The sequence below is a fragment of the Leishmania donovani genome, chromosome 20, assembly GCF_000227135.1.
Source record: "Leishmania donovani BPK282A1 complete genome, chromosome 20".
Lineage (NCBI taxonomy): Eukaryota > Euglenozoa > Kinetoplastea > Trypanosomatida > Trypanosomatidae > Leishmania > Leishmania donovani.
Genome location: NC_018247.1, coordinates 484,475 through 496,023, shown reverse-complemented (window position 1 = coordinate 496,023; position 11,549 = coordinate 484,475). Strand labels below are relative to the sequence as shown.

Here is an 11,549-nt window from a genome sequence, read left to right as displayed (position 1 = left end):
TCACGATGCTGAGAATGACCGCTTCCCACCCGCACTGGACGAGGATCTATTCTTCGGCTTCTCATTGAGCAGCATAGCTCTGTCGGCGCGGCTGCTCTCAGCCCTTTTGCGCTGACTGCTCTTCTCTCTTCTGTGTTTGTTTCGATACTCGACGACTCGTGTTTGGCGATGGCGGTGACTTCGCTTTTGCTGCGCCTTGGCCGAGTTCGAGACGCTCGACTCGTCGCTCTCGTCCACATCACTCACGTCCACAGGAATCACAACACCGGGGTTCTCCGGCTTTGTGTGAAAGCGCGAGTGATCAGTGAAGGATGCGGCAGTGCCTCTCTGCGCCCTCGCAGACCCAGTGCGACTGTGCCGACGGTGAACCTGACCAGCCGAGCGTGGCGAGGGCCTCGGGGTCAGCTGATACGATGCCTTCTTGCTGACCGGTGCACTCGCCTCGCTCTCAGAGTCTTCTTGACTCAACGCGGCTGCTGCAACACGAGCGCTATCAGACAGGGCTTGAGTGCCGCCGCGCTTCGCGTTCTTTGGAGGGAACGAGGCACTTTCCTCGCTTCGGTCTTCAAATTCGCCTGTCATCGCCGCTGACGAGACCGAGGACGCAGACTTTGATGTTTCAGCGGTGACTTCTTCCTCTTCCTCCTGCTGCTTCGCCTGCCGTGACTTGGAAACCTTGAACGCCCTGTCTACCTTCTTGTCACTCTTCCGGTTCAACTGCCGGCTACTGAGCTGACGATATACTGGACTCTCGACAGGGGACGTGGTGAGACACTTGGATGGGGCTGCCGCGTCGGAATTCTCTTCCTCCTCCTCGTCGGTTTCCTTGCCCTTCTTGTCCGCCACCTGATCCTTGGTACTCTTCTTGCCGCTGCACATGGCGAAGAGACAGCTGAAAATGCCACCGCTACCGCCCTTGGGCTTCTTGTCCTTCCTGTCCTTGGCGCCGCTGTCCTTCTTTGAGCAGCAGACACAGTTAACGAGGATGGAATCCTTGGGCTTCTTCTCGCTGGCCTTGACGTCGCTGCCCTTCTCCTTCGAGCAGCAGCTACAAGTAATGATAAGGCCACGCTTGGGCTTCTTGTCTTCCTTTTCTTTGGCCTTGGCGTCGCTGTCCTTTTTCGAGCAGCAGCGGCACTTGCTGGAGAGGCAACACTTGGACTTCGTCTTGCTCTCCTTCCCGTTGGCCATGGCGTCGCTGTCCTTCTTTTTCGAGCAGCAGCGACACTTGCTGGAGAGGCAACACTTGGACTTCGTCTTGCTCTCCTTCCCGTTGGCCATGGCGTCACTCTCCTTCTTCTTTGAGCAGCAGGCACACTTAATGAGGAGGCCACCCTTGAGCGCCTCATCCTCGTTCTCCTTCCCGCTGGCCTTGGCGTCGGTGTTTTTCTCCTTTGAGCAGCAGGCACACTTAATGAGGAGGCCACCCTTGGGCTTCTTCCTGTCCTCCCTCTTCGCGCACCTGTCTGACGAGCTACCTTCGTCCTCATGCTCCGTCGAACCCGAAGCCTCGTCGCCCGCACCCGCGCGCTTCTGCTGCGACGGCGTGTTGATAGGCTCCTCCTCCCTAATCACCTTGCCGCCGTCCTTGGCGTCCAACTTCGTGGTCCTTGTCGCCTTCATGCTCTCGGCACCGCTGCGGTGGTGGAGACGGTCCTCTTCATTCACTTCCTTGGCGAGCTGCCGACTCTTGCGGTTGCGCGAGAGACTTCTGGAAGGGGCGGTGAAGTCATCGACATCCTCGGTGTCGCTAGAGCCCAACGGGCGGAAGGCTGCCCGGCTGTCCTTGCCAGCCGGTTCATGTGGCGCTTCGTTGCTTGCGCTGCCCGAGTCGGCCGTGCTCTGCTCCATAATGTCGTCGAGATCCGTCATGGCTCCGTAGTGGCCTCCCGCCTTGTCCTTCTTGCTCCTCCTGCCCTTGACCTTGAAGGTGCCCTCCGTGTAGGGCTCGCCGTGCTCATACACGCTTTTCCTGTGCTTCTTGCCGGCACCAGCAGCGGAGTGGTGGTGATTCTCGCCATCCTCGCTGTCTGTTCCCTCGTAGCCCTTGGCTGACTTCTTGTGGTGGTGGTGATGCCGACTCACGCGCTCCGGCGTCGCAGAACGACGGTGCGCCGCCGCCACTTTAGCTGCGGCCTCCCACGAGTGGGCAGATGTGGAGCGGAGGCGGCCCTCTTTTTCGTCTTCCTCGCCGTCGTGACGCGGGTGTAGGTGGCCGTAGCGAGGGGGCTCCTGCTTGTCCTCCGTCGGCGTGTGGTAGGGACTGTCTAACCGCATGGACTCGCGGAGGTCTCTGCTGTAGTTCCCGTTCGCGTTCGCGCCAGCCTTTGGGGTACCGTAAAGGATATCGTGCAGCGTGTTACCGTGGCCGCTGCCCTCGATAATGTCGATGCGCGGTTCCTCCTCATCCTCCTCATCCTCCTCTACCTCCTCCTCGTAGAACTCTTCGTAGTACTCATAGTCCTCCTCGTTTCCACTGTAACTGTAGCTGCCTTCTTCGTCCGAGTAGCTGCTGCCGGTGTACGCCTCATGCGAGCCCTCGCCCTCCTCGTCCGCGTACTCCTCGTCCTCCTCCACGGCTTCGTCCTGTATGTGGATACGGCGGCTGCGGCGCGGCTGGTTCTCGTCCGCGTCTGCAGCGGCGCCCCAGCGACGCTTCCGCCGTGCGGGCTCCTTCTCGGTGTTCTTCCGCGAGGGGTCAACAGCGGCGGACGGGCCAGCCGCGTGAGTTGCGAGTCCGCCTGTGAAATCGTCGTACGGTGCCTGCTCAGTCGCGTACGCAGCAGAGTATCCTGCGCCGGCGCTGGTGCTATTGGGGTAGGCGGTCGAGAACGACGGAGCGTTGACGGCGGTGCTCGGCGGAACCGCGTAACTGTTGGAGAAGGGGTATAACGCGCTCGCGCCGGTTGTCTGTGGAGCAGAGGGGGGAGGGGAGAGCTGCATGTACGCTGCCACGCCGCGAGGCCCGGAGCGACCTGGACCACCGGGACCACCAACGAAGTTGCTGCGCGGTGGCGTTGGCATGGCCGGCTCCAGAAGATGAGAAACGCCTTCAGGGAAGGCGGCGCTCGTGTTTGCAGACGTAGTCGGGCACTGCTCCTGTCCTGCCGTGATGCTCGGCGGCGTGGTTGCGTTCAGGAAGGGCTGAGATTCTTTGTACGAGTATGTCACACGCTTCGCATACATCACAACCTGCACTGTCCCGTCGCCCGAAGCGCCGTGGCCACCGGTGAGCAGGGCGCCTGCGGCATCCTTCGGGGAACCAGTCTCCGAGCGCGAGACCGAGCTGCTGCCGCTCACTGTGGTGCTGCTGCTGCTGCTGCTGCTCGACTCAGACGACTTTCGCTTGCCTGCCTGCGGCTCGTCGTAGGTGTTGGTCGTCTCCTCCTCGTCCGTGGCTTCGAGAGACTCACGCTCGACAGTAGTGTTGCCATCGCCGTCGAAGGCCGTGGCGGCACTCTTCTCCTCGGCGGTGGGTTGCATCCCTGCAGCTGCGACGTCCACGACTTTCTGCGTCACCTTGTCTTTTCGGTGCAGGATAGTGTTGTAGTCTGTCGTTGTGTCCATCGTTGCGGCGAGTGGATGGCTCTGTGAATGGAGTGGGGAGGGGAAGGGGATAACAGGGCGCAGGAGAAAAGGAGACGATCGAAAAGAAAACGGAGAAGGACTCTATAAGCAAAGGGAAAGGAGAAGGGCGGCCGAGGCACTTGACGAGAGCGAACGTGCGAGTGAGTGAGCTGCACAAAGGGGGGGGGGTCCACCGCTCAGACACAGCAACAGGGAAAGAAAGAGACGCGCGCCAGCACACACGCCGAGAAGTGGCAGCGGAGGAGCACTCAGTCGCACCCCACGCACTTACGTGAGTCTAGTCACGGCCAGAGAGATGAATACGAGATAGTTGCGAGAAATAAAGAGGCGGTGTATGGGTGGTAGCCTCTTCTCTTGACGATGATACCCGCACGTCAGTGTGTGATGATTGCAGAGAGAGAGGGGCGTCTGTGTACGTGCGCGCTCGTGTGGGTCGACGCGAGGCCGCTTAGTGCACTACCGAACTACAGAGAGTTTTATGTGTGTGTGTGTGTAAGGGTGTGGGGCCGGAAAGGAGAACGAAGGGGAGATACAGAAAGATGGAGACGTGGAGGAGCAGCAGCAGCAGCAGCGGCGGCGAGGTGGCATATAGTAGAGGGGCACATCATGCCAGACGATGGCGATTACGGGAATCCGTGCATGACCGACGACCCTCGACGACTCAAGAGATAGACTCGCATTTCCTTTTTGTTTCGCTCTTGTATGCGGCTGACTTTATCGACCACGGCGTAGGCGCGTGCTGGTATGCGAGGGTGCGTGGTCGTCTTGAAAGAGCGAAGAGAGAGAAAGAGAAAGTGAAGTCAGTACCCTTTACTTGGTTCCTGCTGTTCCGCGACAGCCCTTTCCTATCGAGGCTCGTGAAGTGACGGCTGTGATCTGCCTCGCGTGTGCTTACATGGATATTGCCTCTCTCTTTGATGATCGCCGTCTGGATTTCTCTGCCTTTGCCTTCGTCAGCTTCTTGCTCTCCGCCGCATCGCCGGGCTGGGCCGTGGCTTGCAGCTGATGGAGCACGGTCGAGCACACCTGCTCCATCACCTCCCAAGTGAGTGTTGAGAAGAGGTGGTTGGGCGACGCTGCCGTCTCTTGCTCGCCGCCGTCATTACCGTGTCGGAGCACTAGCGTCAACTCCCACTCCTTTCCCACAGGACCACCCATCAGGGGAGACGCCACAGAGCCGGCGACGGCCGCCGACTGACTCCGCAGGCGCCCATTCGCTCGGGGTGGTTCATCACACGGTGGCTCCTCCGTACATGCAAGCCTCGACACCTGCTGCAAGGCGGGAAGGCGCTGACGCGTCGGGGTCGACGACTGCGTTGAGGCTGCGGTAGCCCCATCGCCTGGCGAGCAACCGTGGCTGCTACCGTTCCCACTTCTGCTGCTGCTGCCGCCGGTATGTGCGTGCGTGGCCGCGCGCTGCACGCGACTGTCTGGGGAGAGGTTTCGTCCCGGCAACGGAGACGCTGCCCGCGGCGACAGAGGTATGGAGGATGAGGATGAGGAAGAGCTCAGGAAGATGTTCTTCCGCGCACACCGCGACTGCTTGATGCTTTCCATTTGCACTGACGACGCCGCCGAAGCCGTCGCACCACGACGCTCGCCCGCCCCGCCTGCCTCGCTGGCCGCCTGCCTGTCGGCATCGGCGCTCCTCTCCTCGTCCTCGTCATCGTCTTCGAACACAAAGCGCACTCTGAGGTCCAGCTCTATGCCGGCAAGCTCGCGGAGCGTATAGGCGAGAGCGGCCACGTAGCAGCTGTCCATCAAGGACAGAGCACAGGCGACTGCGGTGGTGGTGGGGCTGTGGGCTGAGATCCACTCCTCTCGTTCTGCAGGGCTGAAGAAGACGGCGCTGATAAACTTCTTCCAGGTGTAGCGAGTCGGAAGCGCGGCCGAGCAGGACTGCCTAGGCGACTGTGAAGAGGCCTGATTGGTGCGACGCCGCATGGAGGCCGAGTCCGCCGGGGCAGTGCCGCTAGACGGTCTCACCACCGGCTGAGGCTGGAGTGGACCACTCAACACGCCCTGCAGACAAAGCAGCAACCACCGCATCAACGGGGACGGCGGGATCGCGTCGTTGCGGCGATGATCCTCAGTCCCATCAACTCGTGCGGGGTGGTGATTGGGACTACTGTGCTGCGCGGAGCTCCGCGTGAGACGATCCCAGTAATGCTGAAGGCGCGCCTCCAGGAGCGGCGCAGTGAGACGGTCCGTAAGCTCGCACCGGCACCACTGCTGTGCCTCGCGAGACAGACTGTGCACGCTGAGGTGGATGGCGCTGTCCTTCGGCGCACCGCCGCTGCATTCGTCCGTGTCGCCCGAACCGCCTTCACCGTCACCCTGCAGCAAGGGTGGTGACGCACCGTCGGCACCACTACTGATCAGATGAACACGGCAGGACGCGCAGAGGTGCAGAGCCGCACAATGACTGAGCACGTACTCCAGTTTCAGCGCTAACGTGTCCAGCGGGCACACCGCAGACATCGTCCATACATGCATTGGCGCAGCCGGCGAGGGGAGGAGAGCCCGCCAACGGACGGAGGGGTACGTGTGCATCAGCTCTCTCGTGGCTCTCCCCATGTCTGTGAGAAGCCGCAGAAGACCGTGCCGCGAGGGGCATCCGCTGCTATCACCGACCAGCACAGGGTACGCAGGGATGACTCGGCCACTGAGCAGGAAATGAGCAACCAAAAGGAACGCGAACGGGTGCCGCCCTACCACGCTGCGTGATGGAAAAGAGGCAACCGCCGTGTGGCCCGCGGTCGCCGAAAAGAGAACCCAGCGAAGCAGCGCTTCCCGCTGCGCCAACGTGAACGTCGCCGCCATCGTCACGTCTTCTCCCTCGGACCCGGACAAATGATCCGCGGAGCTCTTCACGCGACCGCTGCTTTTTCCCGCGGTGCCTAACAAGGCATGCAGTTGTGAGAGGAAAGTCGTCATTTCTTGCAGCTCGCTGGAGATACGGTCGACTGGCGTGCCATGCACGGGGGACGACGAAGCAGCTGTCGCGTGCAGCTCCAGCAACTTTCCGAGACGCCTGGCGCACTCGTTTAGCGGAGAATGCCCGCCTGCCTCACACGCTTCCAAAACGTCGGCACACGCCACAGTGGCTATGTCCTCTCTCGTCAGAGTGCGACACCGACGCAGGGCCACGAAGTAGTCTGTCAGCGTTTCCTTCCCGCCCCTCTGGCTCTTGAGTCCGAGCAGCTCCCACACGAGACGCACATCAGCTACCGCAACGGCGGTCGCCCTCCTCACCAGCACTGACCCCACGTAGCCAAAGACGATGTGCCAGCAGTATTGCACAATCTTGTCCTCGCATTCCTTGTCCCCCATGACCACCTCACAGAGGTCTGGGTAGGCGGCGAAGCAGGAGAGAAGTCGGAGACGGAGGGAGGAGACGAAGGCGGCGGCCGCGTGCATGGCGTGGGTGAAGGTGTGGGCCGCAGCAAACGGCTCGAGAGCGGCGGCCGCGGCGCTGAGCGGGGGTCGCAGCAGAGCGCCATTTGCGCTTCTTTCCGAGCAGGCTGTTCTGGTGTAGCCGCTGGGCTGGCGTGTGCCAAGGCGCGAGGCGGTGGGTGGAGGCTGATAATGTGTGGCGCCGTCTGACAGTCCCGAGTGGAGGCAGGCCGCAAATCCGGGGCCACCCTGTGTCCCCCGCATCGAGACAGATGGGCTGCCTAGAAGCCCCATTGCACACCAGGAGTGCGCTGGGCACCACGGGTAACCCATGAGTGTCGCCGCAGACGACGACGATGCGACAGTCGCAGCACTCTCGAGGCGCTGCAGAAGCCTCAGCGCCGCTTCTTCGGACCCTGAAGGCGTTGTGACAGTCGCGGAAGCCGTTGTTGCTGTTGCTCCTTCCTCTGCCGCCACGGCGGCCACGTCTTCCCCGTACATGAAGGCAAAGCAAGCATGAAAGGTGCTCAGCACCGCGACACACTCGGGGGAGACAACGAAGCTGTCGACTACTCGACATGCTCGCCGCCACAGCAGTGCCTTGCGCGATGGAGAGGCATCGGATACGGCAGCTTCGTCGCCTCCACACCCACCTCTGGTTCCATCACTGGGATCTTCGTCGCCGATCAACAGTGTAGGGCTCTGCCCAGCCACCGCGTCGTCCACGGCGCGGAACAGCGGCTCCCACATGCCGCTCAACGCTGCAGCAGATTGCCGCAGTTTCGCGACCGGGAAGAACCCCCCTCCACAGCTGCCGCTGCCGCATTCAGGCTTTCTGCCTTCGTCGGCGCCGCTGTCGCTCCAGCAAACGCACTGCACAGAAAAGAACGATGACGAGAGCGGCGGCGAATGTGGGGAAGAGGCGGCAGCTGCGGCTCCAAAGCCGGCGGCACGGGTAACACCGCTGCCGAAGGAGGCGGGCAAAAGCACGACGCTCGCCGCTGTCTGTTCTTCATCTGCGCGAGCAGCAGCAGCAGCAGCGGTGCCGCTCCGCCCGTGGCGCGGCCACGTACCACACAGGACCACCTCTGTGGCCTCACTGCCCTGCGCGCCGTGATAGGTCCCCGGCCCATGTCGCTTCCCGTTCACGTACTGCCCAAGGAAGAGCGAGCGCCACGGGTACTGCGGTGGCCCTGCACCAGCAGTGGAGGCAGACGAGGCAAGGGAGGCGGCAGTGGGGTCGGTAAGCCGCTCGGCTGCTGCCCCGAAGCCATGCGGGAGGCCAGCTGACCATTGACCGCAGTACTGCCAACAAGAAGACGGTAATGGGAGGGAGGTGTGCATGAACAGGGCAGCAGAAGAGGTCTCTGGCACCCAGAGTGGCGGATGAAAGAGACCACCAAGAGCAGATACGGTCAGTGTACACGATGCAGGCGGCGCGGCAGAGCGCGCCAGGCCGCTGTCTGCCCTAAAGTGTGCTTCGCCGAAACCATCTGGGAGGAGCACCACGTGATTCGCCCAGCCCAATCCACAGAAGGCGTCGCAGAGATCCACGCCGTCCGACGAGGGCCAGGGGTGGGGAACAGGAAGAGCGACGTAACGCGCGCCGTGCAGGTCGGTTACCGCCTTCGCCACCAGGGAAGCCCCAGCACTTCCCATGCATGCCTCCATCTTGGCGAGCAGCTTCTTGCTCGCTACCGTTGCCAGCATCAAGGAGCCCATGTACGCCTCCGTCGCTCTCACCGACCACGTCCCTGAGGGTGCGCAGGAGGGAGAGCGACGTGCTTCGGCCGCTTTGGTGCCATCCGTGTTCGTGATGCAAGCTCGTGGTGCATTTTGGCTGACGTGTGGGAGCGACAGCGTCGGCTTTGCGGCCGCGGGTGCCCACACGTGCGCGCTCACGTTCCAGAGCGTCGGCGCCGGAGACGCCGCTGACGTTGCTGCTGAGGATATGGGCCATGGCACTGCCAGACATGGCACATCCTCTGACCAGGTGCACTCCAGCACCATTCGCCCGTACGCCGTCAGACGACCTCGCCCATGCCGTCGTCCACGCACGAAGGCGCCCTCGTACACAATCAGCGACAGCAGCAAGAGGTGCGGTACCGGAGGCACAGGGGATGCTGCCAAGGTTCCTGAGGAAGCGAGGCCGTCCTCAGCGGTCGTGATCTCAATGTCGGTGAGTGGGGGGCAGTAGGCAGTCGGTATAAGGTCCGGCGGAAGAAATGGGGGCATAGGAAGGAGGGGCGAAGACGAAGCACCCGCGCCTGCGGTTTGGCTCCTGGAGCCACCAGAGGGGTAGCCATAGCCAGCGGTCTTGGGCTTGCAGTAGAGCAAGTACGTCATGACGCCGACCCCGTGCGGCACCACCGTGCCAGTGACAGCGTTGTCCACAGCAGCCGCCGGCGCTGCGACCGCAGGCGTTGGTGGAGCGGATGGCTGCGTGAAAGGGTACAGCAGAGATTGCATAAGGCGGGCACCCACCGACTTTTCCCCCACCTCAGTGCTGCCAGGGGTGGAGGATGAGGAGGCAGAGGGCAGAGGCGGTGAGGCGACGGCTGCCGCATCAGTTGCGTGCGATGCACTCTCCCGCCGCGTCGCCTCCTCGCCATCGTGAGCCGTTCTTACGGAAGACTTCAACAGTGCCTCGCCCGTGTAGCGGCACTGCTGGCGCACCCAGTCAATCTTTTTCCAGTCTACGCTACCGCCGCTGGCACCGGTGCTGCTGCCCGACACGGCTGTAGCACCGACTCCGTCATACCGTTCCTTGAGTGCCGCTGCTACCGTGGACGACGTCAACAAGTTGCGCTGGCCTTCCTCACTTAGCACCTCGACACAGCTGGTGCTGGTGCCACTGCCGCCTCCGTTTGCGTCTACACCGCTGCGCAGAGAGAGGTAAAAGGACGGGCTTGCGTAGTGGAGCAGCGACGCCCCGGAGGAGAACAGGAACTGCTGCGCTGCCAGAAAGGGCGAGTCGCCCTTCTCATTCACAGAGGCGGTGCTTTTAGGAGCCGGTGGTTTAAGCGGTGCCGATGACGTCGCTACTTCTTCTGTTGACGAGGATGGTGGCGGGGCGGAGGCTTGAAGTGGCAGGGGAGCTGTCAGCAAGTGATTTCCCGCAGCCGGTGTCGCTGGCGATGCCGAGCGCGGCCGTGGCGATGATGAGACAACAACGATGGGAGGCCCGGGCGCGCACTTGCAGGGTAGCTTTGCGTAGGTGACACATTCCACTCGAGGCGGTGGGGCGCGGTCGGCAACGCCAGTAAACAACGGCCCGCGTACTTCTAAGCAGGCGTTCTCTTCTGCATCCCCAAAGGATGTCTGCAGCGAGGTCGACACAGACGCCATGAGAGCCGCACGCAGCGCTTTCCACCTCCCTCTCTACGCCTCACTCCTGCCCGAAATCAAACAAAGAGAGGGGGGGGGCAAAAACGGGAAGCAAAGCCGTCAAGCGGATCGAGGGCAGAACAGAAGGCTGCAGCAGGGGAAGCAGCCAGAGTGGTGCTCCGGGAAAAAAAAGGCACGCATAGGCGCGCGTGCGTGCGCGCAGACACAGAGAGAGGGATGGCGATCGATAGGCAGAAGAAACAGCAACCGTAACAGCAACAGCAAGACAGTTGGCAGCGCACAGTCGAAATGGCAAACCACGACACAACGAAATATGGGCTGTGCACAAGCGGGCAGTGGTGTGTATTACAGGGAGAAGGAGAGAGGGACAGGCAGGCAGACAGCGAGCAGGAGAGATGAGTTCAGTCAAGGCTTTGCGTGCGTAAATGAATGCGCACGCGCGTTTGAGTGTGTGCCCGCCCGAGATGCACACGCACACGCCCACGCGCACAGGCAGAGAGACAGACGGTGGAGCAGCACGTCCGTGAGTGAGGCAGCGAAATACCGTCCCGCCTTCTCCCTCTTACCTTTCTGTCCTTCCTCTTCCTCTCTCTCTTTCAATACGTAAATACATATATATGTGTATTTATTGCACGAGTGCGCAAAGCAGATGTGGGCGACGAGAGAACGAGGGAGGAGGGGAGGGGCTTTAATGAGGCGCGCGCCTGCAGTAGGATTGCCGTGCTGCGTGATGATGAGCGCGGCAGTGCTGTGGGGCGTGTCGATGGCGTACGTGGGAGGAGGCCAAGGGAAAGAGCCGACTTTGAACCCGAACGATTCGGCAAGTGCCATGAGAGTGGTGGTGGGGATGAGATGGTAAAGGTGGTGGTGGAGGTGGAGAGACAGTGACCTGCACAGACGCTGGCGCTTCTGCGGCAGACGAGGACGGCAGTGAGGAACACCGGCGGAGCTTCCCCCTCTACCTCGCGTGTCAGCGCCCACCTCACGGCTACTTCATAGGCCACGCGCTTTTGCACGTGTCCCTCTGCGCGCTCCCATATACCGCACGTAGCAGCAGCGGGGGGGGGCAAGGGAAAGGAGGGGGAGGAAGGGGCCGCACATCCACGTGCACTCCAAGCGCAGGGAGGCCCATACGATAGCCGACTATCCGATGTGCGGAAGAGAGACGGGAAGGCGTTTTCGTGGTGATCGCTGTTTCTTCCGTGCATTTATATGTA

At 61.9% G+C, this 11,549-nt stretch overlaps 2 protein-coding genes across 2 annotated transcripts; both read right to left on the bottom strand.

Moving 5' to 3' along the window:
- On the bottom strand, window positions 1-3,567 carry LDBPK_201130 (hypothetical protein, conserved; the record flags this gene model as incomplete). Its single annotated transcript, XM_003860406.1, has 1 exon — window positions 1-3,567. One exon carries the CDS (start codon window positions 3,565-3,567, stop codon window positions 1-3), a length of 3,567 nt encoding a protein of 1,188 aa, XP_003860454.1.
- A 912-nt stretch (window positions 3,568-4,479) lies between these two features.
- On the bottom strand, window positions 4,480-10,332 carry LDBPK_201120 (hypothetical protein, conserved; the record flags this gene model as incomplete). Its single annotated transcript, XM_003860405.1, has 1 exon — window positions 4,480-10,332. One exon carries the CDS (start codon window positions 10,330-10,332, stop codon window positions 4,480-4,482), a length of 5,853 nt encoding a protein of 1,950 aa, XP_003860453.1.
- Between the last annotated feature and the right edge of the window lie 1,217 nt (window positions 10,333-11,549).